Raw genomic sequence first — 23561 nt, 5'->3', positions numbered from 1 at the left:
GACCTGATAGAGCCACTGTATAGCAGCTGGGCCTTGCAAACCCCTCCTCCAGACAGATGTTGGGAAAGTAGCAAATGCTTCCTGTTCTGTGGCCAAGTCAAAACCAGCTGCTTGGTGCTGCAGGGGCAGGGCTACCCACCAGCCCAGTACCAGACCTCTCTGCAGCTCCCCAGAAGAGCCGCCAGCAGCTGCCCACCACCTCCATCCCTCCAGGCCAAGAGATCCTGGAAAGAAAGCAAAGTGTGCTCTCTCCTCCCCCACCCCCCAGACCTGGCCCGGGGTCAGGTTTGGGCCCCACAGCAGGCAGAAACTCCAAGATGTGTGTTCCAGGCACAGAGTAGCTTTGGTTTTAATAATTAACAGCAGCAAATATTGATTTACACAACCACTTCCAGGCCTGCACACTTCCGGGCACCCATTGAAATGCAGCCAGAGGAATATCCATTCCCACACTGGCCCTGGGGGAGGTGAGACCTGCTTGCATCAACAGACCTCTGTGTTCCAGGTGGACAGGAGGGTGTGTGCATACAGGCTGACCTGGCTGTGTGTACATGGACATATTGTGTTTCTGAGTGCATGGGAATGCCTGTGTGTGTGTGTGTGTACATGTGTATCTGTTGCACGTGTGTGTGTGAAAGTCCCTGAGTACATTTACAGTGGGTGGCTGTATCTGTGTGCTTCGTCTGTCATTGTGCCCCTGTACCTAGGTGCAAGTAGGCCGGGTATGTATCTGTGTGCAGATTTCCAAACCCCTGAGTGGAGAAACCCTTGTAGGGGGCAGGAGGGCCCTGGGTAGTTCACTGTCTCTTCAAGTGTAACTTCCCAAAGAGAAGACAATGTCCCTGCTCCGTGTCTGTCAGCAATTGTGCTGTAACAGTTCAGCTTCCTGATTTCTGCCTTCCAAAGTATTTTCACAGAATGTCCAATTGCGTGCCGGCGTGGTGGGTGGGGAAGGAACTGTCAGACCCATTATACCGATGAGGATAGAAGCCCTGGGGAGGTCACCTGTTCCTCAGATTGGTTCCATCAATGTTAGAAAGGTGCAGATTCAGAGATACTGGGGGAGAAATGGAGAATGTGTCCCAGGCTTGTGTTCCTTCAGCCTACTGCTGGCTTGCTGGGGACCCCAGATGAATCACTCAACCTTTCTGAGTCTGATTCCCTCCCTGTCAAAGGAAGATGATCCACAAACTAGGCTTGATTCTGGGGTAGGGATGGGGTGACTTGGACCCACAATCTGGGCTATGCTGATACAAACAGAGGCTGCCAACCAGACTGGGCAGGGGCCAGGAGGCCTGAGGAGAGGCGGCTCGGCACTAATAAGGGAAGCCCAACCCCAGGCAGGATGCAGGACAATGGGCTACTGCAACCCTCCTTCCCAGTCAGGATGACTGAGGCCCAGCAGGGAAAGCCATGGTCCGGGGTGTGCAGCCATCGGTGAGAAGCCAGGCCTCCTCCTGGAGAGGGGCCGAGAGCCTCATTCATGAACCAGTGTCTCTGCGAACAGCTGCCACTGAGTCTCCCCTTCTGTGCTGAGCCCTGGAATCCACACAGGCCAGTCCTAGGCGGTTACCAAGCAGAGAAACCAAGAGAGGGTCTCAAGAACTCCCTTCTGCTACCCCTAGCACCTCTGTCTGGGACCCCCATGAAGGTGGTGTCTCCACACATGGACTCCATTCCGTGGCCATCTGCCCTCCCACCCAGGAGAGGAGCCTGGCCCTTACTCCAGGCCAGTGCTATCAGGAAGGAGCTTAGTCAATCCTGCTTCTGCTACTTCCTGGCCACATGACCTTGGGAAGACCCCCGTTCACCTTTCCGAACATCTGATCCTGGCAGGATGTCTGTCCACGGCTGTAAAGCTACACAGTGCCCTCCCTAGAGAGCAGGAGACCTTCAGTCCTGGCCCCACCACACCCAGCCTGCAGGGCTGTGGGCTAGTAACGCAACCTTCCTAAACCTCAATCCCCTCATCTGCAAGACGGGACTAATGACAGTAGCTGTGGCACAGCACTAATGGCTGGAGAGTAAGGCAAGATGCTGCAGGCGAGCACTAAGCTCTCGGCCAGCCAGTGGTGGACCTCGGGAGCACTGGTGGGTCTGGCTGGCACTTCACACCTGCACAAGTTGCTCGGTCCTTTATCTCTTTACCAGACCATGGTTCCTTGAGGGCAGGGCCTGTGCTAGGTTGATTTCTGGCCCTTTGGGGCCAAGTCCAAGGTTTGGCACTAATCAGAGGCTGGAAAACCTTGATGATGGTAGTAAGAGGAACAGCCTCATTTACAGGGCTCTTTCTGCAGGCCAGGTGTCGTGCCTGGGCTGCTTTGTGGCGTGCCCTTCAGTCTGCACAGTGCACTGCCAGGCAGCTGCTGCCCTTCTCCTGACCACAGGTGAGGACGTGGAGGGGATTGTTCATGGTGAAGACAAGAGCTGGGTGGCCAGTTGACACCCAGCTGTTGTACCTAGACCAGCCCTAAGCCACTCCCTTGGACACTTCTCCAGACCTGGGTTCAACCTCTCAGATTATACAGGCCACTCGGGGGTCAGGAGTGGTATCCTTTTGGGTTAAACCCCAGCAGCATCGACCCACATATTTTATATCTGACCAATAGCCATTCTTCATCATTGCCCAGCCCTGGCCAGGAAAGGGGCAGTAGGTGTGGAGGGGGACATTTACCTTAGGGTAGAGTGAAGTAGGATGAGAGGGAACTAAGTCCACTTGTGACAGGTCTAGTGCCTGAGGGAAGCGCTGGTTCTGCCCATCACTCCTCCTAGAAGAGAAGAAGATTCTGAGGTCAGGGATGGCCCCAAGTTGAGGGATTTGGGAACTCTGGGAGGAAGTCCCCTCAGAGCTGGGGGAGCTGAAGGGAGATAGACTCCATGGAGCAAGTGTCCTGGGCTTCCTGGGGGAGGGAGGAGAGGGGCTTCGAGAACAGGACTGTGAAGCAGGCTCTCCTTCCCAGAGATCAGAAGTGTGGGCAGAGTCTCTCCATCAGGCCTCCAGTCTCAGGATGTCCACAGCCCCTCTGAAGAGGGGGAGACTGGGGCGGGCAGAGAGGAGGGCTGTGGAGGCTGAGGCGTCTGGAAAAATAGGGTGCACAGCCTCTACTCACTCACCACCCCATGCTTCAGGGAGTCAGTAGTCAGCGGCTACTGCCCTGCTAATGACAACAGCCGCTCGCTGGGCCACTGCATGCCGGGCCCTGTGCCGAGCCCTCCCTCCAGGCCGGAGGACACAGCCTCCTCGCCACACTGGTCTTCCCGCTTTGCAGACGAGGACCCGGATGTGCCCCAGGGTCACACGGCTGGTCTGCAGCAGAGCTGTCACCTGTGTGAGAGCCGTGTGACTTGTGGGGCTCCAGCCACACCCACAGCTCCCACACCCCCACCCAGGAAAGGGAGCAGGCCTGGAGAGGGTGGCGTCAGTGCCTGTCACCCTGGGACGCCTGCGAGGCCATCTCTGGGGTCAAGGGGAGGAAGTGCCCAGAGGTTCCCAGCATCCAGGGAGCCTGGGGCCGGGAGAGCAGGCCCAGCTTCCGCTGCCGCCTAGGGCCACCCTGACGTGGCCGCACCCCCACCCAGGTCCCATGGAGCAAGGCTGGTCCCGCCAGGGTGAGTCACCTTCCAGCCACTCCTCAGTGGCCTGTGGCAGACTTGAGTCAGGCAGAGCTAGGACTGCCACGCCCCAAGAGGGACCGGCCCTCGGGAACCCAGGCCACAAGGAATGCCCAGGCAGCTCTGAGCCCCTGACTCCCCCACCCGGAGGAGCCACCCCAGCCCTGCTTGGTGCCAGGCCCCGCCTCCCAGGGGTGCTGGCGTCGTGAAAGAAGGTCTGTTCTAGACAGCGCTTGACCCCAAAGGATGGATCTGGTGGCAGTGGCATTTCAAGCCGCTGGCATCGTTGTGGGAGAGAGATTCTCGGGCACTGACCACGTGAAGCGTGAGTGGAAGACACACCCTCTCACCCTCAGTTGCCAAAACAATCCACCCCGGGCTCTGGCAGCCCACAGGGCCTCAGCCCACGGACACTTTCGGCCTCACTCATCCCCAGGGAATAAGTGGGTCTCCCCGTTAGGGTCCCATTAAACATTCGCTCAATGACTGACGGAGTGAGGCGGCAGCAGGGGGGTCACTGAGGACTGTGACACTTCCTGGGTGCCAGGGTGCACCCACGTGGGGAGAGGCTGGAGATGGGGGCGGGGCTGGACAGAGCCCCATGGAGATGTCCAGGCAAACGCCCCCGGGACCCCACAGGGGCCCTGTCGAGACCTGCTGTGGGCCTGGAACTGTGTCGGCCGTGTTAGTCGCCCACTCCCCTGTCCCCTGCTGGAAGGTGGGTGTCATTTATCCTCATTTTTACCGATGGAGAAACAGAGGCTCAGAGAGCCAAAGCCACCGCTCCTACTAGTGGTGACAGAGCTGGAATTTAAAGCATGTGCCCCGGAGTGAATAGGGACAGCACTACGGGTGGACAGCAGAGGCTCCCCGGGGGCCAGGAAGTCCTGGGGTTGGAGTCTCGGAGAAGCCAGGCGCCCTTCATGGTAGGGACTGCTGTTCTGAGTGGCCCTGTGTGGTGGCTGCTGCCCCGGATCAGCCTAGTTGAGTGGTACCCCCTGTCCACCCTTCTCAGCCCAGGCTCAGACACTGGCCACTGCAGGTCAGCTCCTACCACACTTCCCTCCAGAGCACCTCAACCTGCCTTCCCACGTCCAGGGGCCACTTCCCGCGGGATCGCTCACGTTGGCACAGGACCAAGGAGCCGCTCAAGGCTCTGGGCTCAGCGTCCATCTGGGACCCTGTGCCTGGCCTCTTGGCTCTAGTTCCTGTTGGCCAGAGTCCTGCCCCCTACAGGGAGCACCCAGCCCTCCCCCCCTGCCCGGAAGTCCACCTAAAAGGCCAGGACTGAGCCTAAAGGGCAGGGCAGGGAGGGGCAGCAGGATGGGGCTGAGGAGGAAATTCCTCCCCGGCCCTGAAGGGCAGCGGGACAGTAATGACAAAAGCCACCACCTACTCTGTGCCTTGAGCTTTGTTTAATCACTCAGATGCCACCTGCCTTGCACATGGGGAAACTGAGGCTCAGAAGGGGCATCGACTCGCCCAAGGTCAAGTTAATGAGACACGGCAGGCGTCTGGACCCAACTCCAGGTCGTCGAGACCTGAACTTCAAAACGCAGGGGGCCAGCCTGTGGGCCCCGCCTGCCCGACTCCAGCCAGGAACACAGCCGCTCAACAAGGCAATTAGTAATAGTACCAGGGACAATGGCCGCCAGTGCCCTTGCTATGCTGCTGGGGGTGGGCTCCACCCGTGACTGGACTTGTGTGCACTCACTGAACCCTCATATGCAGAACGAAGAAACTAGGACAGAGAGGTTAAGTAACTTGCCCAAGGTCACACACAGTCAGTGAAAGTCCAAGGACTGGACACTGACCGTCTGGGTATCCATGTGGGCCTTCAACACTACCCTGCCCGCCTCTCACCTCCTCCCATCCCAACGCCCCTCCTGCCAGCCTCCCCTCCTCCGCCCTCCCTCCTGCCGGCCCCTCCATCCCCTTCTGCCTCTGGCCCCTCGGACCTCCTCCCACTGGGTCACTGTCTTCCCTGGTCAGAAAGCGAACTCTCCTGTCTCTCTCCTAACCCACCCTGCCTTCTGGTCCCCACATTCTGTTCACATGGGGTCCCTCAAGTCTCTGTCCACTCCCACTTCCCTCAAACCCCTCTGACCCCATGGCCAGCTCAGCCTAAAATGCTTTGCATTTTTCCAGCTACCACATCTGGGAGGAGCCCAGAGCATGCCAGGACACAGCAGCTGTCCCTCCTCCCTCCCCTCTGCCGTGACCCCAGTGGCACCCTGTAGTTCATGCAGGTATTATCTCCTTCCACCACTGCAGAGGCTTTCTGAGGTGGGACTTTATCAACCTTTTATCCAGATGGGGAAACTGAGGCTCAGAGAGGTTAAATGATGAACCCAAGGTCACACAGCCAGGAAAGGGCAGCCATCCCAGCTGCCTTCCACTCAGGCTCCCTGCTCCCCAGTGACCTCCCTAGCTCAGCCCGAGTCTTGGGCCACCACCAAGCATCCTGCCCAGGCCCAGCTGCAACCTGCAGGGTCTGGCCTGGACACCTACCCACTGCCGCCTCGGACACAGGAAAAGGCAGCAGCCAGGGAAGGGGGGACTTGTCCAAGGTCACCGGGGAAGCCAGAGCCAACCTGAGTCCAGGCCAGGCACATTCTGGGGTCACCTTGAGCCCTGCAGCTGCCTGGCCACCGGCCAGCCGGGCCCAGCTCCCCTCCCGCTAGAGCACCCAGCTTTTACCCTGGGAACGGGAGAGGCAGGGCGTGGGGGGAGGGGCCAGGCCGGAAGCTGCTGCTGGCAGCTCCCGGGTGTCTTGGCAACTGTCACTGCGCCTCCTCCCTCCCTTATCTCCGCATCAAGGTAACAATAATAATGGCACCTTCGTGAGAAGGGCTCTTTGTACTCTTCAAAGCCCTCTTTATCTGCTCTCCTGGGACTCTCACCGGAACTGGAGTGGGAGATAAGGCGGTGGCCAGGGTCCCCAATTCCCAGGAGGGCACACTGAGGCCAGGGGAGTGGAACCACCACCTCACCGTGACCCAGCGAGGGAGCAGACCAGGGAAGAGAGCCCAGGGCCTCCACCCACCCATGGCCGAATGCCACAGGAGGCTGTGGCCCTCGGAAGGGTCCACGTGCTGCAAGACAGCAGCGTCCAACCCAGGCCGGCGGGGAGGTAGCCGGGGACACCAAAGACAGGTGACAGGATGCAGTCCTGGGGCGTGTCCCACCTGCAAGCCAGCTAGGTGATGGGGCTGGCCGAGGCACCTGTGTGGTAGGGACGGGAGAGGCTGGAGAGGGGCTTGTGGGTGCTACTGTCGGTCACTCCAGAGAAGCCAACCTGGGGGCCGCCCCGCTGGCCCGGGTGCCCATATCTTTGGACGGGGTCCCCAGGCGGGTCTGGCCCTGCTGACCCTCCCTCCCAGTCTCTGCCTGTCCTATCAACATCCCTGCTCCTGTCTGAGGCTACCCACCCTGTCCCAGCCTCCCTCAGCTGCAGGTGTCCCCAAGGGAGCCACACTGCCCACGTGGCTAAGCTTTTGAACTTGCTGTCCCCTCTGCTGGGGTTCCTGTCTTTCTCAGCACCCAGTTCAGGAAGCCAGACCCAGGAGGCCGAGGAGGGGCCCCGGGAGCCAATGAAGGGAGAGCGCAGAAGGACTCGGCCAGGCCGGGGCAGGGGGCGGGGGGCCAGCCTGCAGCAGAGGCCAGGTGGTGGAGGCCCAGGGTCATGTCCCTTGGGTCTTCCTGGCTCCACCCCGCTGGAGACACCTGGAGGCAGAGGGGCCCCAGGAAGGGGCACTGGCTGTGACGGACACTCCCATCCGGGGACAGCTGGAGCCGGGTTCCCCAGCCACTGACACCGGATCTGGGGGGACTCTGATCGAAGCCACAGCCACGCCCTGCCCTGGAGCTGCCTCATCTTGGGGGCCACAGAGGCGCACTGTCCTCGGACCTCCACCAGCCAGCCAGGGAAGGAGGCCGGGGACAGCAGGCGAGCAAGTGTCCAAAGCCAGGTCTTGAGGGGACGTCCCGCCGCCCCAGGCCCACTGGGACCCAGGCAGTGGGACCCAGGCCAGGTCACTCCCAGGCACCTTTGACCTCTGCCAGGTCTGGAGAAGGGGGCAGGTGGGGAAGGGACAGAGCAGGCTCGTTTGGCAGTGACAAAGTGACTGTGATGTCACTTAATCTTTATGACAGCCCCCGGAGGGCGGGCAGGCGTCGTCGTCAGAGGTGAGCAGGCAGAGGCTCCGCAGGGCTTCGAGGAGGGCCAGGGGCTCACAGGGACCAGGCGGCAGAGCTGCCAGGGCCCTGTGGGCAAGGGAAGGGGCTCAGGGCTCCGAGCTGGGCAGAGCGGGTAAGGAGGGAGGCGGACAGGGCCCTCGCCCCACGCTGGCCCAGGGCCTAGACACCCGGATCCCGGAGCTGGGCCAGGCAGCAGCCTGCTAAGCAAACAAGTTGGCAGCTCAGAGAGGAGGTCACGGGATGGTCCTCCTGCCAGGGCTCAGCACTGGGTACCAGGCCAGCCGTCCACCTGCTGCCTGCCCAGGGCTCACCTTCCCACCAGGTGGCCAGAGCCCAGCTGGGCTATGCCGAAGCCTGACCCTCCCCACCCCCTAGAAACTGCAGGACAGACTCCTCCCCTCCCCTGGGACTCAAATGACCTGGCCACAGGGCCGGGGCCTCCTCCGGCTGGGAGAAGCCACACCTGCTCTCCCAGCACCGCACTTTACAGTTTATAAACGGCCTTCACCTGGACCCTCTCAACAGCCTCCCCGGAGCCTAGACAGGTCATCCAGTCCCCTGCCACCAGAGAGAAGGCAGAACCCCAGCGGACACGGTGGCTTGCCCAGGGTCACAGCTGAAGCTCAAGCTGGCGCCACCCGACCCTTCCTGGCACAAGACGCCGGGGCATCCCGGCCCACCCCTCAGCACCCAGCACAGGGGCTGCCAGGGTGCCCCCCAGCACCTGAAGGCCCCCCCACAGCATTACAGCCATCTCCACGTGTCCCCCACACCCCCGCCGACCACACTGTCCCTCAGAGCTCCTGCATTCCTCTGCTCACTCGCTCGCCCACGCCACCAGCCCTGCCCCCATCTGCCCTTCATTCCTCTGCTCGGCCATCCATTCAGAAGGCAGGATTCGATGCCCACTCTGGGCCAGACAATGGTGCTACGTGTTGGCATTAGAGTGGGTGGGCCAGGCCTGCCGCCCTCAAAGAACAGTCCCAGCGACCCCCGTCCAGACTACCCTCCAGCTCTTCCTGGGGGCTCCTCTGGCCTTACCACCCAGGCGCTGAATCCTCCAGTGCTGAGACCTTGTGGAATCCATCCCCCCCACACACACACACACACCCTAGTTGATACTGAAGCTGGGCTTTACCCCCTCATGGGCTCCAGGTAAGTCTGCTGAGCAGAAGTCGCTGCCTCTCATGACTGCCCCGGGGGGTGGAGGTGGCCACCAAGACCAAGGCGCAACACCCAGGGAGAAGAACAAGGCCACCATCTGCTAACTGAAGACTAAGGAAAGCCCTGGTTCCGTCTCTAAGTCTCCGTGTGCAGCCTGAGGTCGCCATAAGCTCTCTAAGCCTCAGTCTCCATTGGAAACTGGACCCAGACTAGACCCTGAGGTCCAGCTCCGACAGCCCACTGAGGGCGAAGGGTCGACAAGGAGCTCGGAACTGGGCCCTCCGAGGCGTGCTGGAGGGCAGCACCCGGAGAAGGGCTTTTCCCTGCAGGGAGGGTCCTCAGCCTCCTCCAAGTTGCTTTTCTTCTCTGAACCTCAATTTCTTCATCTGAAAAATGGGCTAGTAAATACCTACTCGGAGGGGATTGTCATGGGGAATAAGTTAGACATAGGTATGTGCTCAGTAAATGTCAGGCCGCCTCCTGGGAAGGCAGCAGAGGGTCAGACGGCCTGGCTGGAGTCCTGGTTTTGCCATTCAGCCTCGTGTGGCCCTGGGGAAGCCGCTTACTCTCACTGAGCCTTGGTTGCCTCATCCACAAGACGGGCGAGTGGGCGTAGTGTGGTGGTGGGCGCCTACATGCCTGAGGCCCAGGTTTGCCCCAGCACTGCAGAAACCAACCAGTGAGCGGGGACAACAACAGCACCCATGTGTGGGTGTCGGTGGGCTCAGGTGTGTTCTGTGCTCCCCGTCAAGTCCAGGCAGGGGGAGCCCTGGGTGGGATCAGGAGACCCTGGTGTGGGGGAGCAGGAGAGGCCAGGAGCTGAGCGCCAGTCTGGGGACCCGAGCCAGGGGAACAAAGGCGGGGTGTGTCCTGCCCGCTCCCTGAGCACCTGGCTCTGTCTCAGTCCTCTGGGAGGACTGCAGGAGTCACCCCTGTTCCCCTGACACCAGGGAGGTCAGCACCGTGACCAAAGTCCTCCAGGCAGGAGGGACAGAGTGCAGGCTCTCCCCTCCACTAGGCACGAGACAACCTGCCCCGAGGGCCGGGAAGAAGTGAGGCAGAGACAGAGCGGCCCAGGCCCCGGGCACGGGGCTGTCCTGACGGGGGCCAGAGCAGCGGGCGGGCCTGAGCCGGACAGTCTGTGCACCTCATTTGTAAATGCAAACGCAGGCCCTGCGTCCAGCTCTGGCTTTGTCCAGCTGGCAGGTGCCCGGCCCCCACACAGCACCAGGAGCCGAGGGCTCCCGGGCAGAGGGCACGTGGGCATGGGCTGCCGGCCCCCACCCGAAGCACCAGAGAGCTGTCAATCTTGATCAGTCTGTTGCTGGAAGGACTCGGCCTTGCAGGTGGCTCATGGTCTCCTCAGCGAGGGCTTGGGAAGGGGCAGATGGGCACTCGGGTGTGGCCTGGGTGGGCCAGCAACAGACCTGGAAGTCAGACAGCCCTGCACTCAGACCCCGCTATGGGGCGAGTTCCCTCACCTCTCTGAGCCTCAGCTTCCTCAGGTGTAAAATGGTGTCAGTAACGGGGACCCTCAGGGCTGGAGGATTCGGCTGGCACACGTGAAGGGGCTCCCCTGGCACTGCCCCCTGGCACATGGCAGCCAGGGCGATGGCTGCATGTGGGTGCCGCAGGCCTGTGCCAACGAGGGGGGGGCCAGTCCTGCCGCGGCGACGACACTTGTTGGGCCGGGTTTCCTGCAGCTCTGCGTCTCTGTGGGTGGGATCGTGACCGGGAAGTGGGTGTGGGAGGCAGCGCGTGTCTGGGTGTGCGGGGCCTGCGTGATCTCGCCACCCACCTGCCTAATGGCTCCCCGCCATGTGCAGCCTCTCGGGGCCACGTGCCTCCCCGCAGCCGCCCACGGCCTGCGGCTCCGACCTCCCCTGTGGCCTCTCCTCCCTCGCAGGCCTCCTTTCAGCCCCTGGACCTCCTGGCCTCCACACTTCCTGTCCTCAACACTGTGCCTGGCGCACGCCCGTCCTCGTACCTCCCTCCAGGTGTCCCCTCCCCAGGCTGGGAGAAGCCCCCACCGTGCCCTGCTCTCGCAGGAGCCTGGCCTGCGGCGGGGTGGGGGGGGTCAGCCAGTTGGCTGCGCCCATCTCACAGAGTGACCAGTGGACGCCGTCAGCCCCTCCCACCAGGACCAGGCGTCCTCAGGTGGGGACTCTGGTGTGTTGACAGTCAACACCCCAAGGCCGTCGGCGGCCTGAGTGACGTGTGCGCCTGTGTCTGTGGGCAGGACCAAGCTGTCACCCAGGCAAGAGCCAGGGAGGGGTGGGGAGGGAGCGTGGCCGTGTGTAAGGGGTCCCCCCCAGGCCCTGTGGGCAGGTGGGCAGCCAGGGAAGGCTGAGGCCCTCTGGGCCCCCAGAGCTGCGGGCCCAAGTCCCCTTCCCCCACCCCAGGTCCCTCCTGAAACGGGCCTGGGGTCTGTGGGCCAGGGCCCCGCATCCCTGTGGGCACTGGGAGAAGCAGGCGGGCTCGGCCGGCAGAGGTGCCACCCGACTGTTCCCCGCCAGGGACCCCGCTTTCTGCGGGCCCAGCCACAATGCCCACCTGCCCCCAGGCCTGCCTGTGGCCACAGCGCTGGGTCTGAGGGAAGGTGGCCTCCAGCCTCTGCCAGGACAGCATCTGGAGTGTCAGGCGGGGGCCAGGAGGAGGCGGCCTGCTCCTTACCCTGAATGGGCCCTCTGCCCTGAGGGCAGCCCCTTCACTCCACCCTGCCGCTCACTACCCAGCACCCATCTGAAAAGACCTTATCTGTCTGCTGTCATTTGTCCTTTATGTCTGCCTCCCACCTTGAAAGGTAACCTGTGTGGAGTAAGGGACCGTAGCATCTGTCTCCAGTTCTTACACGAGACCCTGGCACATTTGGGGACTCAATAAGTATTTGCTGAATGAACAAATGGCCAGTGGAAGCCTTGAGAGAATCCTATGAGGCAAACATCATCCCTATTTGCAGGCATGGAAACTGAGATTCAGAGAAGTTAAGTCTCTAGGCTAAGGTTACACAGCAAACAGGTGGATCAGGCCAAAGATCAAACCCCACTAGAACGGCATCACTGTAGCCGCGTAGCAGAGCGGGTCCTCCCCAGGTATGAAAATGAGCCTCAGAGAAGAGTGATATTGTCCCAGGCCAGCCGAGTCCAAATTCTTCTCCCCTCCCACAGCCCGTGGGGAACAGCGGGGCTGCTGCACCTCCTCCCCGCCTGGCCCTCCCCTGAGGTGGGGGCTATCGACCCACCCCACTGAGGCCAGGGACAATGGCAACAGCCACAACAGAGGGGACCTATAGGCTCTCGCTCGTGCCAGGTCCTGGTGTAGGCCACAGCACACGCGGTCTCCTCTCCCACGACAGGTCTCACGGTGGCCGCGCACCGTCCCCATTCTAAAGGCCAGGGGACTAAAACCCAGAGAAGCCACCGACTCCCTGAGCCCAGCAGGCGGGCAGCCCAGGCAGTGCCCGCAGTCCCACCAGGAGCAGGGCCCCCAGAACCACAGAGCCACACAGGCCCATGTCACAGGGCAAGTCCACACGTAGGGGAGGAGAGGGGGACAGATGCGCACGGAAGCTTAGGGCTCGGATCCCTCCAGAGCCCACCACAGGAGGTCCCAGAGGGGCCTCGGCCACCGCCACCTGCCAGGCCCACCTCAGACCCAGCAAACACCGCCCCCTGCCTCTCTCCTCCCGCCCCCTCTTCCGGAACATTCTCTTGAACTGGCCTTCCTCCCCACCAAGCTCCGTCACGAGGCACCTGGCTCACTTCCACAATGGTCACCTTGTCCAGGAAGCCCCCGACCCATTCTCTGAGCCTCAGCACCCAGGTCACCCCAGTCAGCGCCGTCACCACCATATAGAACAGCCTCCATCTTCAGTTCCCTTTCTAGACTGAGAGTCCTGCAGGAGCCACCCAACGGGAGGCTGAGGCAGGAGGATTACCAGTTCGAGGCCATTTAGTGAGAACTGTCTCAAAATAAAAAGGCCTGGGGCTGTGGCTCAGTGGCAGGGTTCAGTTCCCAACGACCCCAACCAAACAAAACAAGGAGAGTCCGTGAGAAGAGTGGGCTGTCCACTACCTACGGACCCGGGCTTGGGCCCTCTGAGGGGGTCCCCCAGCACCGCTTGTTGAATCAATCTGCTGAGTGAATGAACAGGCTCCCGGGGAGATCCGAGCTGTCAGGAAGGTCCCCTCCTCCTCATGCACTCCACCAGCCACCCCAGGCCTGACGTTCCCTGCACGAGTCTCCTTTTGGATCAATGAATCTTTTCTTCCAAAATGCAAATACTTATGGAGGGGAAGAGCGTTCCCCAGGGCCCACACTGGGTGCATTCATGCTAAGCCCTGCCGTTTCCATGGTTACCGATCTGATGCTCAGAGAGGCGAAGCAGACTGGGGTAGGCCACTCAGCGAGGAAGTAAAAGTCAGAGTGAGTGTCTGGACTCGGTTCCTCCTTTCTTTTTGGTCCTGGGCATTGAACTCAGGGGCGCTTTACCACTGACCTCCATCCCCAGCCCCCATTTTTAAAAATTATTATTATTATTATTTTATTAATAATGCATAAATGGTCAATGGACAGATTAACTATCCTGTGTATTTTCTATATCATCCAATTTAACAACGATTGTTGATAACTGGTTAAAAATGTCATCTTGAACCCAAGTTTACATAATAAATAAACCTAACTCTTACAATCAACCATCAATCATATCTTTAAAAAACAAGATACAGGGGCTGGGGTTGGGGCTCAGTGCTCCATCCTCAGCACCACATAAAAACAAAACAAAAAAAAATTATTAAAAAAAAAAAGCAGACCTTCAACTTCTTTTTTTTTTGGACCAGGGACAGAACCCAGGGGTGCTAACCACTGAGACACACCCCAGCCCTTTTTATTTTTTATCTCCATGAAGCGTCTCACTAAGTTGCTTGGGGCCCTGCTAAGTTGCTGAGGCCGGCTTGGAACTTGCGATCCTCCTGCCTCAGCCTCCTGTTGGCTGGGATGCCGGCGTGCGCCACCCCACACGGCTTGAAGGCTTTTTTTAATGGTCAAAAGGGTAGGAATTAGACAGGATTCCCCTGCTAAGTGAGGGGCCATAAAAGTGGACCTCAAGAGCCTCTTCCACTTCCAAAGTGTCCAGGAGGCCCAGATTCTGATTCTGAGATGTGGCGGAGCCAGGAGCCCGGACACGCCGGCCACTGACCCAAGCAAGCTCCTGTCCCACCGCAAGACCCAGTTCAGCTTGACCCCCTCGCCATCCCTCCAGCCACCCTGACGTCACCGTTCGCAGGATGTTCTACGCTTGTTCCTGCCATCGGCCTTCACGCGGGCGGCTTCCTGTCTGCACCCCCTGTCCCCACACTGCCGGCCCTTCTCATGGCTGGTTTGGGTTCCAATGCCACCTCTCCTGAGTGGCCACACTGAGGGCCAAGCAGGCAGCTCAGGCTCCACTCTCGGCTTTGCTGGAGGCTGAGCAGGCCACCGGCCCCTCTGCCTCAGTCCCCTCGACCTTAACCCCGGGCGTAATGGCACTGGCCCTAAGCGGTCACTGTGCTGAGGAGCCCCGCCCAGCCCACGGGGAACTCAGGAAGAAGCCTCTTGTGAGCCCATGACCCTCCTCCAGGTCCCGCCCGACGTCAGGTTTGGTTTCTTGTCTATTTAGTGAGGGTCTCTCCCACCCGCCCCCATGTCACAGTGAGCAAACTGAGGCCCGAGGGAGGGACGTGCTGGCCACGCTGAGCTCTCGAGGACAGGCACTGAGGCTGGCTGATTTTCCACTCCCTCGGCGATACCTGGACCATGCCCGGCACACAGTAGGTGCTCAGTGGTTACTTGTAGCTCAGTCAGTGACGACCACGCAGTCAGGAGCTTGTGCGGCTCAGATCCAGGCCACCTCTGTCCACCTCAGTCCCAGTGACCAAATCCCCAGCCCCTCTCAGAAGCGGCTGCGAGGAAGGGCAGGCAGGAGCTCGGGGCCGCATCCATGCCTCTGTCCCCGGTGGGCCCCAGGCTCCAACTGCGCTAGGGTGACAGGACAGGTGCTGCCCAGAGGTGGTGGCAGGTGTGGGCTCAGGAGGCAGCAGCCGGCTCCCTGGCCCGTGCCCGCTGGGTCCTGCCCACCAGATGCATAATAGATGAGGCCGCCCAGCGGGCTGTGCCTGCCTGGCATTTCAGAGCCACTAATGAGCCTGCCTCGTGCTGCCTGCTGCCGCACACAGGTCCCCAGGGCCGCTGGCCAGGCGACTGCTGAGAGGAGCCACCTGAGGAGGGGGCCACCCACCCAAGCCCCCCCCAGGCAGGCAAGCAGCCTCCAGGAGAGTGAGGGCAAAGGCCGGGGCTCAGGGTGACAGTGTGTTTGCCACTCACTGCCTGGGTGACCTGGGGCCAGCCACTTCCCTTCTCTGGGCCTCAGTTTCCTCATCTGTAAAATGGGGGTTCACAGTACTAGTCTCCACCAGGCTGGAGTCCGCTGAAGTGAAGCAATTCCAGTGAACACTGGCCCAGCCTCTGGGACCCAGGAAGCTGACCACAGGCAGGAATGGCTGGGACTCACACTGTCAGGAGAGACACTCCAGTGGCTAGGCGGGCCCCTCAGTGGGACACGCTGGGCTGGGCAGTGACTCCTGTTTTGGGGGCATTCAGATTCAGGACCATTTCACTTTTCCCCTCTTCCCTTGCCCCAAAACCCAGCCAGGTCCCATCCTTGGCAAGAGACAGAGAGCACGCTGGGTTCAAGTCCAGCCCTTGCCAGCCGTGTGACTCTGGGCCGGAGCCTCCACCAGTCCCATACTGACTCTGGCCTCTAAAATGGGGCCACAAGACCGACTTCCAGGACCGAGGTCACTAATGAGCTAATGAGGCCACCATAATAAGATGCCCAGCCCACTCGGACACTAACCCTGAACAAGTTCTTCCTCCTCCCCCAGGGTCCCAGTTTCAAGGTCAAAGTCAACTCTCCTCTTCTGAGAGGTATTCCCAGAACCCCCTGCCCTGTGCAAGCCCACCTGACCCCCCTCCTACCTCTGCACCTCCTGTCCCCTTTGACTCTACCTCACATGCCCAGCCCCTTGCCACTCCCTGGCTCCCACCCTTCCGCTGGGCCTCCTGCCTCTTCTGTTGGTCACCTACCCAGAGCTCCCGGCCTGTGGACGTCCTGCTGATAAAGGTGGGGGTGGGGAATCCAGCCAAGGTCACATCTGACCTCAACCAGACCTCAGTACCTTAGGATCCAAGCCCTGACTTAAAAAAGAAAAAAAAAAGATGAGGAAAATCTCGCTTGTTCCATTCTCTGGATGCGTTAGAGTCAGCTCCACCTCATGAAGCATTCACTGGACCGGGGTAGCTCGGAAAGACCTAGTGGGGGACACAGACCTGAGGAGAGCAGAGCCTGGCCGGCGGTCAGGTGACACACACCGGGAAGGGGGGTAGCATAAAGTAACTTCAGCAACCCCTGCTTCGAGGGGCTCAGAGCCTGCTGCCTGCTTCAGGGTGACTGGGACACATTCAACTCCCCTGAAGTCACCTGGCTGAAAGGTCCAACTCCACAAACACCTGCTGAGCATCAAGGGGGGCTCAGAGAGGGGGAAGGACCTGGCCAAGGTCACACAGCGAGGACAAGGCACAGGCTGACCCCATCCGTATCTGTCAGAATTCAAAACCCACGCTCTCTCCTCTCCTCCAGGAATGAGCACTAATGTGTGACAGTGACCTTGGCCGACAGCGGGGAGGCCAGCTGAGGGAAGAACCAGGGACCAGGACAGGAGCGCTGGGCCTGGGGGAGGGGGGCCAGGGCTGTGGGGACTGGAGGTGTCTCACGCTCAGATCTGGACACCCTCCCAAGGCTCCTGAGGGGAAGGCCTGGTCCCCAACAGGGCGGAACTCGAGGAGGCCTTGGGGAAGTGGCCGGGTCACCTCCAAAGGGGATGGTCCGCGGGGAGTCGTGATTTGGGTGGACTCCAGGAAGTGGGGAAACTGCAGGAGGTAGGGCCTCGTGGGAGGAAGTAGGTCATGGGGGCGTGTCCTGGAGCCTTCTCTGCTTCCCCCAGGCCACCAGGAGGTGAGCAGCGTGGCCCTGCCACAAGCCCCTTGCCTGGTGTGCGGCCTCTCCACAGATCTGAGACCTTGGAAGCCCTGAGTCAAGATAGACCTTTCCTCCTCTGTTTTTCTCAGGTATTCTGTCACAGCAATGGACAGCTGACTGCCACACCTGCCAAGGGGGGTGGGTGCCAGAACATGGCACTGTTCCTGACCAGGGCCGTGCTCCCATTGGCTGGGAACTCTGGGGACAGGAAACGTGAGTCCCTACCAGAAAGGAGGAGGCAAGCTCTGAATACCAGGAGACTATCACTGGTGGTCAAAATGGCCACCATTTACTGAGCATGACCCAGATGCCAGGTACACAGGTGGGCTAAGCCAATGGCTTCCGGGGCCTGCAGCTTAGCACCTTGGACAGCAGCTCTCACAAGGAAGGTGCAGGCAAGGCCTTGTGGCTAACAGGTGGGAATTCCAGATCCTTACTTCACAGATATCAACTGAGGCCCAGAGAGGGGAAGCGACTTGCCCAAAGACACACAGCTGGTCAGTTACTATCAGTCCTGGGCCCTCGCTGCTAACTCTTGGTTCAGGGCTCCCCGGGGTGGACCTTCTGGTCCCATCTCCAAGTCTTCCTTCACATCCATCTCTTGCTCAGACCCTCCCTGTGGCCTGGAAGCCTCGGGACAGAATGAGTGAGACTCAGGGCTCTGCACAGAGTTTGAAAGACCAAGGTTCAGGTCCCACGTCTGCCGCCACGTCACCTCGGGCAAGTCATTTTCCCCTCTGTGTGGCATCAGGGGTTGTAGACCCTCCCTGCCAGGTGTGTGTGGGGGTCGGGGTGGGGCTCAGTGGTACAGTGCTTACCCAGCATGCACCAGGCGTGGGGCTGGATCCCCAGCACCTCAGACAGAAAAAATGATGCAGAGATGATGCACAGGAAGGCCCGCAGCGCCCAGTAGGCCCTGAGGAGGGGCAGCTGAAGTCCTGCAATGGAAGGGGGCGCCTTCCTCACCTCTGCATCGCCCTGCCACCCTGCCCGGGCACAGCACACTGTCTCGCATGTAGGACTGACTCAAACTGACTGGGCATGGCAGCAGGAAAGAGCCCAGAGAGGGAGAGAAACTGGCCCCAGGTTGCACAGGGAGCATCAAAGGGAAATGAAAAGGCCACCCGGGAGCTCCGCCTGGACACGCCTGCTGTGTGTGGCCTCCCAGGGGACTGTGGGGGGCACCGATGCCAAATGGGAATCTTTGACCAGACCTGCAGACCCCAGGATGCTCTCAGCAGGGCCAGGAAGCAGGACAGGAGCTAGTGGGGGTCCCTCCCACGGGGCAAAGTGGCAGCAGGAGCAGCTGGCTGGGCCCACGCGGTGCTGGTGCCAGGAAAGCCGGAGGTGCCCACCTGCAGAGCATCCGGCCGGGCTGCAGTGAATCCTGAGTGGGGCTGCTCCCCCACCACAGCCTCTTGGTGTCGGAGAAGCTGCGGGTGCAGCTGCCTGCCTTCTTCCCTCCTCCAGAACAAGGGGATCCTCAGATGCAGGATGGGGTCTGAGGCCTGGGTACCGGGTGGCACTAGAGGGTTTGGGAGTTACTGAAAAAGCTAAGGGCACAGCCAGGCCAGCCAGGAGCCATGCTGAGGTGGGAAGCACTGGAGAGGAGGACAAGGAAGGATCCCTTTTAGTGAGGCCTGGTTTGTTTGCTTGACTTTTACAGACTTGTGCTCGCAGAAACATCTTAACCCCCATCTCACAGATGAGACAACTGAGGTTCAGAGGGGTTCACGAATCCCTGAAGGTCACACAGGCAGTGGCAGAATAAGACGGGAGCCTGATCTATCTGACTCCAAGGCTGAGCTCCAGAAGGCACTACGGAGCAGACCGTGTGGGTACCAGGGGGAAGGTCTCCCATTCCCATATCCTGAGAAGACGTTTGGAGGGTCAGCGGATCTGGCCTGGCATTATGGGGACATGAGTGGATTGGGGTTTCCCCAGGAATCAGTCAAGACAGCCCAGACCCTCCTGAAGGTCCCCAGTACTCACCACACGCTCCGGCAAGGGGAGAAGGACTTGTCCACCCTGAAACACAGCAAGCGGGACAGCTGTGAGGGGCCGTCCCTGTCACCAGCCTTGCCCTGCACACCAGGCCCAACTCATGCCACCCTGCCCACTGCGACCAGAGGAGGTTGTGCTTCTGAGAGTGTCCCTGCTGTCACCATCTCCCTTGGGCCATTTAGGGACATGGGTAGGTGTGGGGGTTACAGTGAGGAAGAGGCAGGGGACAGGAAGGTGACTAGGACAGGTTGGAGGCCAGCTGGGTGTGGGGGAGGGGCTGGGCAGGCTGGGAACCGGCCTGGGCACCTCCGACCCGAGCAGGCAGGAAGATGGCGATGCCTGCTCCAGGCCACGGCGGCCGACGTCCCTCTGCTGATTTTTACAACCTTATGCTGTTACGCTGACCTTCAGTGACTCACTGACCTTTCTGAACCTGCGTTTTCTTCCTCATCTCTACCCAGGGACCATGCGTGACGACCTCCCTCCCCTCCCCTCCCCTCCTCCGACACACACCCCGTCCCGCAAGAGTTCAGGGGCACCTAAGGCTCTGTTTTCCCAAGCCCTGTGGGTCCAGCCACCAGGAGAGCGTGTCTCCCAGACTCTTGTCCCCATTCCTTCTAAGGGCACCTTGGGCTTGGGGGGATGGGGCTGGAGGGACCGCCCTCCTGACCAGCTGGGGGCCCAGGGGTTGGGCAGCTGTTGGGACAACAAACAACTCTTGCCTTCTACCCTGAGGCAAGAAGGGAATGGAAAGGGAGCCCCAAACGGGACTCCTCCAGCTAGGGGGTGTCTTCTGGGGAGGCAGGATTGGGGGCTCCAGGGGGCAGATAATGTGGAGAGTGAACTGTGCTGGGTGGGGTGAGGCCACAGAGGCCAGGACTCATCCAGGGTCACTCACACCCCCTGGGCTGCCCCTCTGCGTCTGCTGACCAGGAAGCTTGGAGGCCCAACCCAGCCTCCCCTCTCCACCTGAGAGAGCCAGGTCCCAGAGAGGGAGGGCACAGCCCCACGTTCAGCCCGGGGGGGCCCCCTGGAGGCTAAGCTACCAGGGTGGGGAGGCACTTGACTCAATCCCCCAGCCAGAGGACCAGCTGGGTCCCAGTGGCATTCATGCAGGGGCCCAAAGTACTCCACCCCAGGAGCCAGGGCCTGGCAAAGTTCACACAGCCCCTTGGCTGGCTGGGGAGGGTCTCTGGGCCCAGTCTGTGTAGCCCTCTTCCTTCCAATTTGCTAACTTTCTGCCCGAGGCAAGCATTCCCCCATCCCACCTCTGCACCCCACTGAGGTGAGCCCTCAGTCAGGAGGGGTAGTGACCCCAAGGTGGCCTAGCTGCCACTCGACTCCCTGGCAGTCCTCCAGGCCCATGCGGCAAGCAGCCCTGGGGAAAGGGGGTGTCCCAGGACCAGGGGGCTGAGACAGGGTGCACAGGTGCCTGGGGTGGGCCGGCTGTAGATGGCTTCTGAGTGCCCCGCAGCTGGAGGCAGAGTGGGAGCCCCAGCTGGCGTCGCCCTGGCTGACTGCCACCCCACAGACCTGTGCATGCACCCAGACGTGCGAGCGCACACGCACACACCCAGCCTCAGCCTGGGTCCCCACTCTTCCCATTGGCACCCTGTAGAGGTCGCCTCTACACTCGCGTCCCACTGTGCGCGCGGATACGCACCGGAACACGCGCGCAAACACCCGCGCTCACCAACACAGCGAGCCGTGCACGCACCCGGCGCCCCGCACACGCGAGTGCACGCTCTGCCCCAGGACGCCCGGGACCCAGGCGCGGCCCGCAGCGCACGGCCCCGCGCACCTACCCGCCGTAGGCGCCGAAGGTGAAGCTGCGCTTGCGGCCGCTCATGGTGCCGCCGCCGCCGCCGCCGCCGCCGCTCGCCCCTCCGCGCCGGTCACCTTGGCAACGGCGCCCCGCCCCGCGCAGCCCCGGGCCGTCCGCGCCCCCGCCGCCGCGGTCCAGCTGCCCCGCCGCGGGCGCAGAAAGGGCCGCTTGTTTGCGCCGCCCTCGGCCGCCGGCGGGGTGCGCGGGGCTTTCCGAGACGGTGACCGCCACCCCTCGCCTCCGGGGCCAGCGCCCAGCCGACCGAGGGACACCGGCTGCGGGCCCTCTTGGGTCCCCTCTGGAGGCCACCGCGCTCTGTGGGCGGGCCGGACCCCGTCATTCGGAGGGGACAGACACAGCGGGCCCAGCAAGAACTCGGTATCCAGCGTGAAAAGTGGTCTGCCCCGTGGGCAGATGCCGCCAATTTCTCATCTGTCACATGGGCCTGATCCGCCTGCCTCCTAGGGTCCTTGCTATGAGGTGCTGAGTTAAGGCACCGACAGTGACACACACAGCCAATGCCGATCAGTGCCAGCGGCGAGTGCCGCACCCGGGTCAGACACGGCTCTTCAGGTCTACGAATCAGCGAAGGAGGAAAAGGAAATAGCCCTTCTATTGCCCACTTCATCCCCTCCTTAGGAACCCCCGGCCCAGGCCCTCGTGAGGCGGAGGAGCAGAGGGGAACAGTGCAGACGCCCCACTTCTCTTGAAAATTCTTCTAGCCCAGGTTCCCATCCAACCTTTGGAAGCAGAACTGAACTGGGTCCTGAAAACCCACGTGCATTTGTTCATTCATTCAACAAACACAGGAGCTGTGCTCCCATCCAAGTGGAGATGGGTCAGCTGACACAGGGACAGAAGCCCTGCCCTCAGGACTTACCAACCCCACCAGCAAAAGCTCTCCCATAGAGGGCGGTCCCTAGGTCCTTGAGGGTTTCCATGGGGCTTTCTGTTTAAAGAACCTGCAGGGAACGGCAGTGGGGGATGAGGGAGGAAGAGTGAGAGGGCCCCAGGGGCAGGGCCTGGGCCTGGTTAGCACCATCTTCCCCTGGGAAATGACAGTTGCCGGGACAGGGCTCCACAGTCTTCCTGGCCCAGGCAGGGGCAGGCAGCACTGCCAGTCCCCCCTTTCAGATAAGAAGAAACCCAGACCTGGGGATCTGCCCCAGCCCCCTCCTGCTCCCAACACGACCGGTGCACTCTGGTGAGCTGAGGAGCCCTAAAGAGCCCTCTCCGGGGTTCCTCACCTCTAGACCCACCGGCCTCAGCTTTCAGTCTTCAGAGAAGCATCTGGCTTCCCCTTGTCAGGGTCCTCTGGAGCCAGGGATGGGCCAGGCTGCAGACTGGGGGTGGGGCAGAACCCTGCAGTGGGAGGCCCCTCGGCACAGGGCAGTCAGGTGGCCTCCTGAGAGGCTCTGGGAGCCCCAGGTTAGCCTGAGGCTGAGGAAGTCCCTCCTTCTTTCCTTCCCAAGTGGAAGCTGCAGAGGCTTCCAGAGAGGGGCTGGGTGGGGTGCAAGAGGATCTAGAGCTAGGCCTGGGTTCTGGGGGTGCACACAGTGCTAGGCCTGGGGCCCAAGCCTCCAGCCCCATGTGGGCTGCTGCACCCCCTTGCACATGGGCACAGCCTCGCCAGGCTCGCTTCAGAGCGAGTGACTCCTGAGTGGACTCTACAGGCCCAGCTGGCAGGGAGGCCAAGGAGCCCCAACATGCCAAGCTTCCCAGCCAGGCCTGGCCCCTGGGAGGCCCCACTGGTGCTGGGACAGCGGGCCCTTGAGAGGGGCCAAGGGGGCCGCAGGGTTCCCACCGAGGACAAAGAGCCCAGTGTGGACTCCAGCCTCTGGGTTCTGGCCAGCACAGCTGCCTCCTTGGCAAGGGTGGGGGTGGGGTGGTTAATGGGGGTCACGTTCCCTCAGCCAGAGATGCACAGGACACTTCCTGGCCAAGTCCTGGCCCCTCCGATGGCAGCAGAATTTAAATGTGCCTCCTCAACCTGCAAGACCCCTCCAAGAATCTACTCTCCTCCTCACAGCACATGAGCCCCAAGACTAAAAGCCAAGGATGAGGGAGAGAGGTGGGCGCTATCTCCTCATCCTAGTGAACCCTCCCATGTTCAAATCCCAGTGCTCCCACTTGTCAGCTGTGTGACCTAGGAAAGTTACTTAATCTTTCTGTGCCTCAATTTCTTCATCTGCAAAGTAGGTTCAATGATGAAAATACCTGCTTCTAAGGGTTTTGCCAGGTATTAAATTAATTATGAATCATAAAGCACTGAGAATCGTATCTGGCATGTGCTGGTTAAGACATTTGCCGCAGCATCGTTTGTGTCGGGCTTAATTTATGAAATTGCCGTTTCTGTAAGGCTAGCAAAGGTTTATTAATAAGAATTCCAAAACAAACTTAATGGCCATCCAGAGGCAACTTGATAAATAAATTATGTTCCATTTACACCGGACAGAATCCTGCAGATGATGGAAAGAACTGGGCAGATCTATGTGCGTGCAAGTGGAGCAACCTCCAAGACAGACAAACGGATAAACAGGCTTGTGCACCACACGGACACACACGCACAGGGGCTGCTTACTAAGGGACCCGCCCTGGGGCAGACTGTGGTGCTTCCTGGCTTTGTGACCACAAACACATTATTTAACACCCACTGACCCGATGTTTGCAGACTGGCACTGG

The 23561-nt window shown here is 60.8% G+C and overlaps 1 protein-coding gene across 7 annotated transcripts in view; it reads right to left on the bottom strand.

The window, feature by feature from the left end:
* Rap1gap (RAP1 GTPase activating protein) overlaps positions 1-20943 on the bottom strand; it is a 44571-nt gene extending 23628 nt beyond the window's left edge. For 4 of the 7 annotated variants that reach the window (XR_009224370.1, XR_009224369.1, XM_046468828.2 and 1 more), the window contains exons 1-3: positions 20860-20942; positions 19043-19078; positions 2675-2768 (exon numbers count right to left, since the gene is read on the bottom strand). Coding sequence is in view for 3 of the 7 variants with exons in the window: in XM_046468828.2 (XP_046324784.1) it covers positions 2675-2768; positions 19043-19078; positions 20860-20903 (174 nt within the window). In the remaining 4 variants the exon portion in view is untranslated. Of the gene's footprint in view, positions 1-2674; positions 2769-19042; positions 19079-20859 lie in introns of all 7 variants that reach the window. The other 3 variants (XR_006857131.2, XR_006857132.2, XM_046468830.2) reach the window with 2 other exon arrangements.
* Between the last annotated feature and the right edge of the window lie 2618 nt (positions 20944-23561).

Source organism: Marmota monax, unplaced genomic scaffold (assembly GCF_021218885.2).
Source record: "Marmota monax isolate L192 unplaced genomic scaffold, Marmota_monax_Labrador192_F-V1.1 WCK01_AAM20220418_F8-fsc00008, whole genome shotgun sequence".
Taxonomy (NCBI): domain Eukaryota; kingdom Metazoa; phylum Chordata; class Mammalia; order Rodentia; family Sciuridae; genus Marmota; species Marmota monax.
Note: the sequence above shows the minus strand (reverse complement) of the source record. Positions and strands in the feature narration are given on the sequence as shown.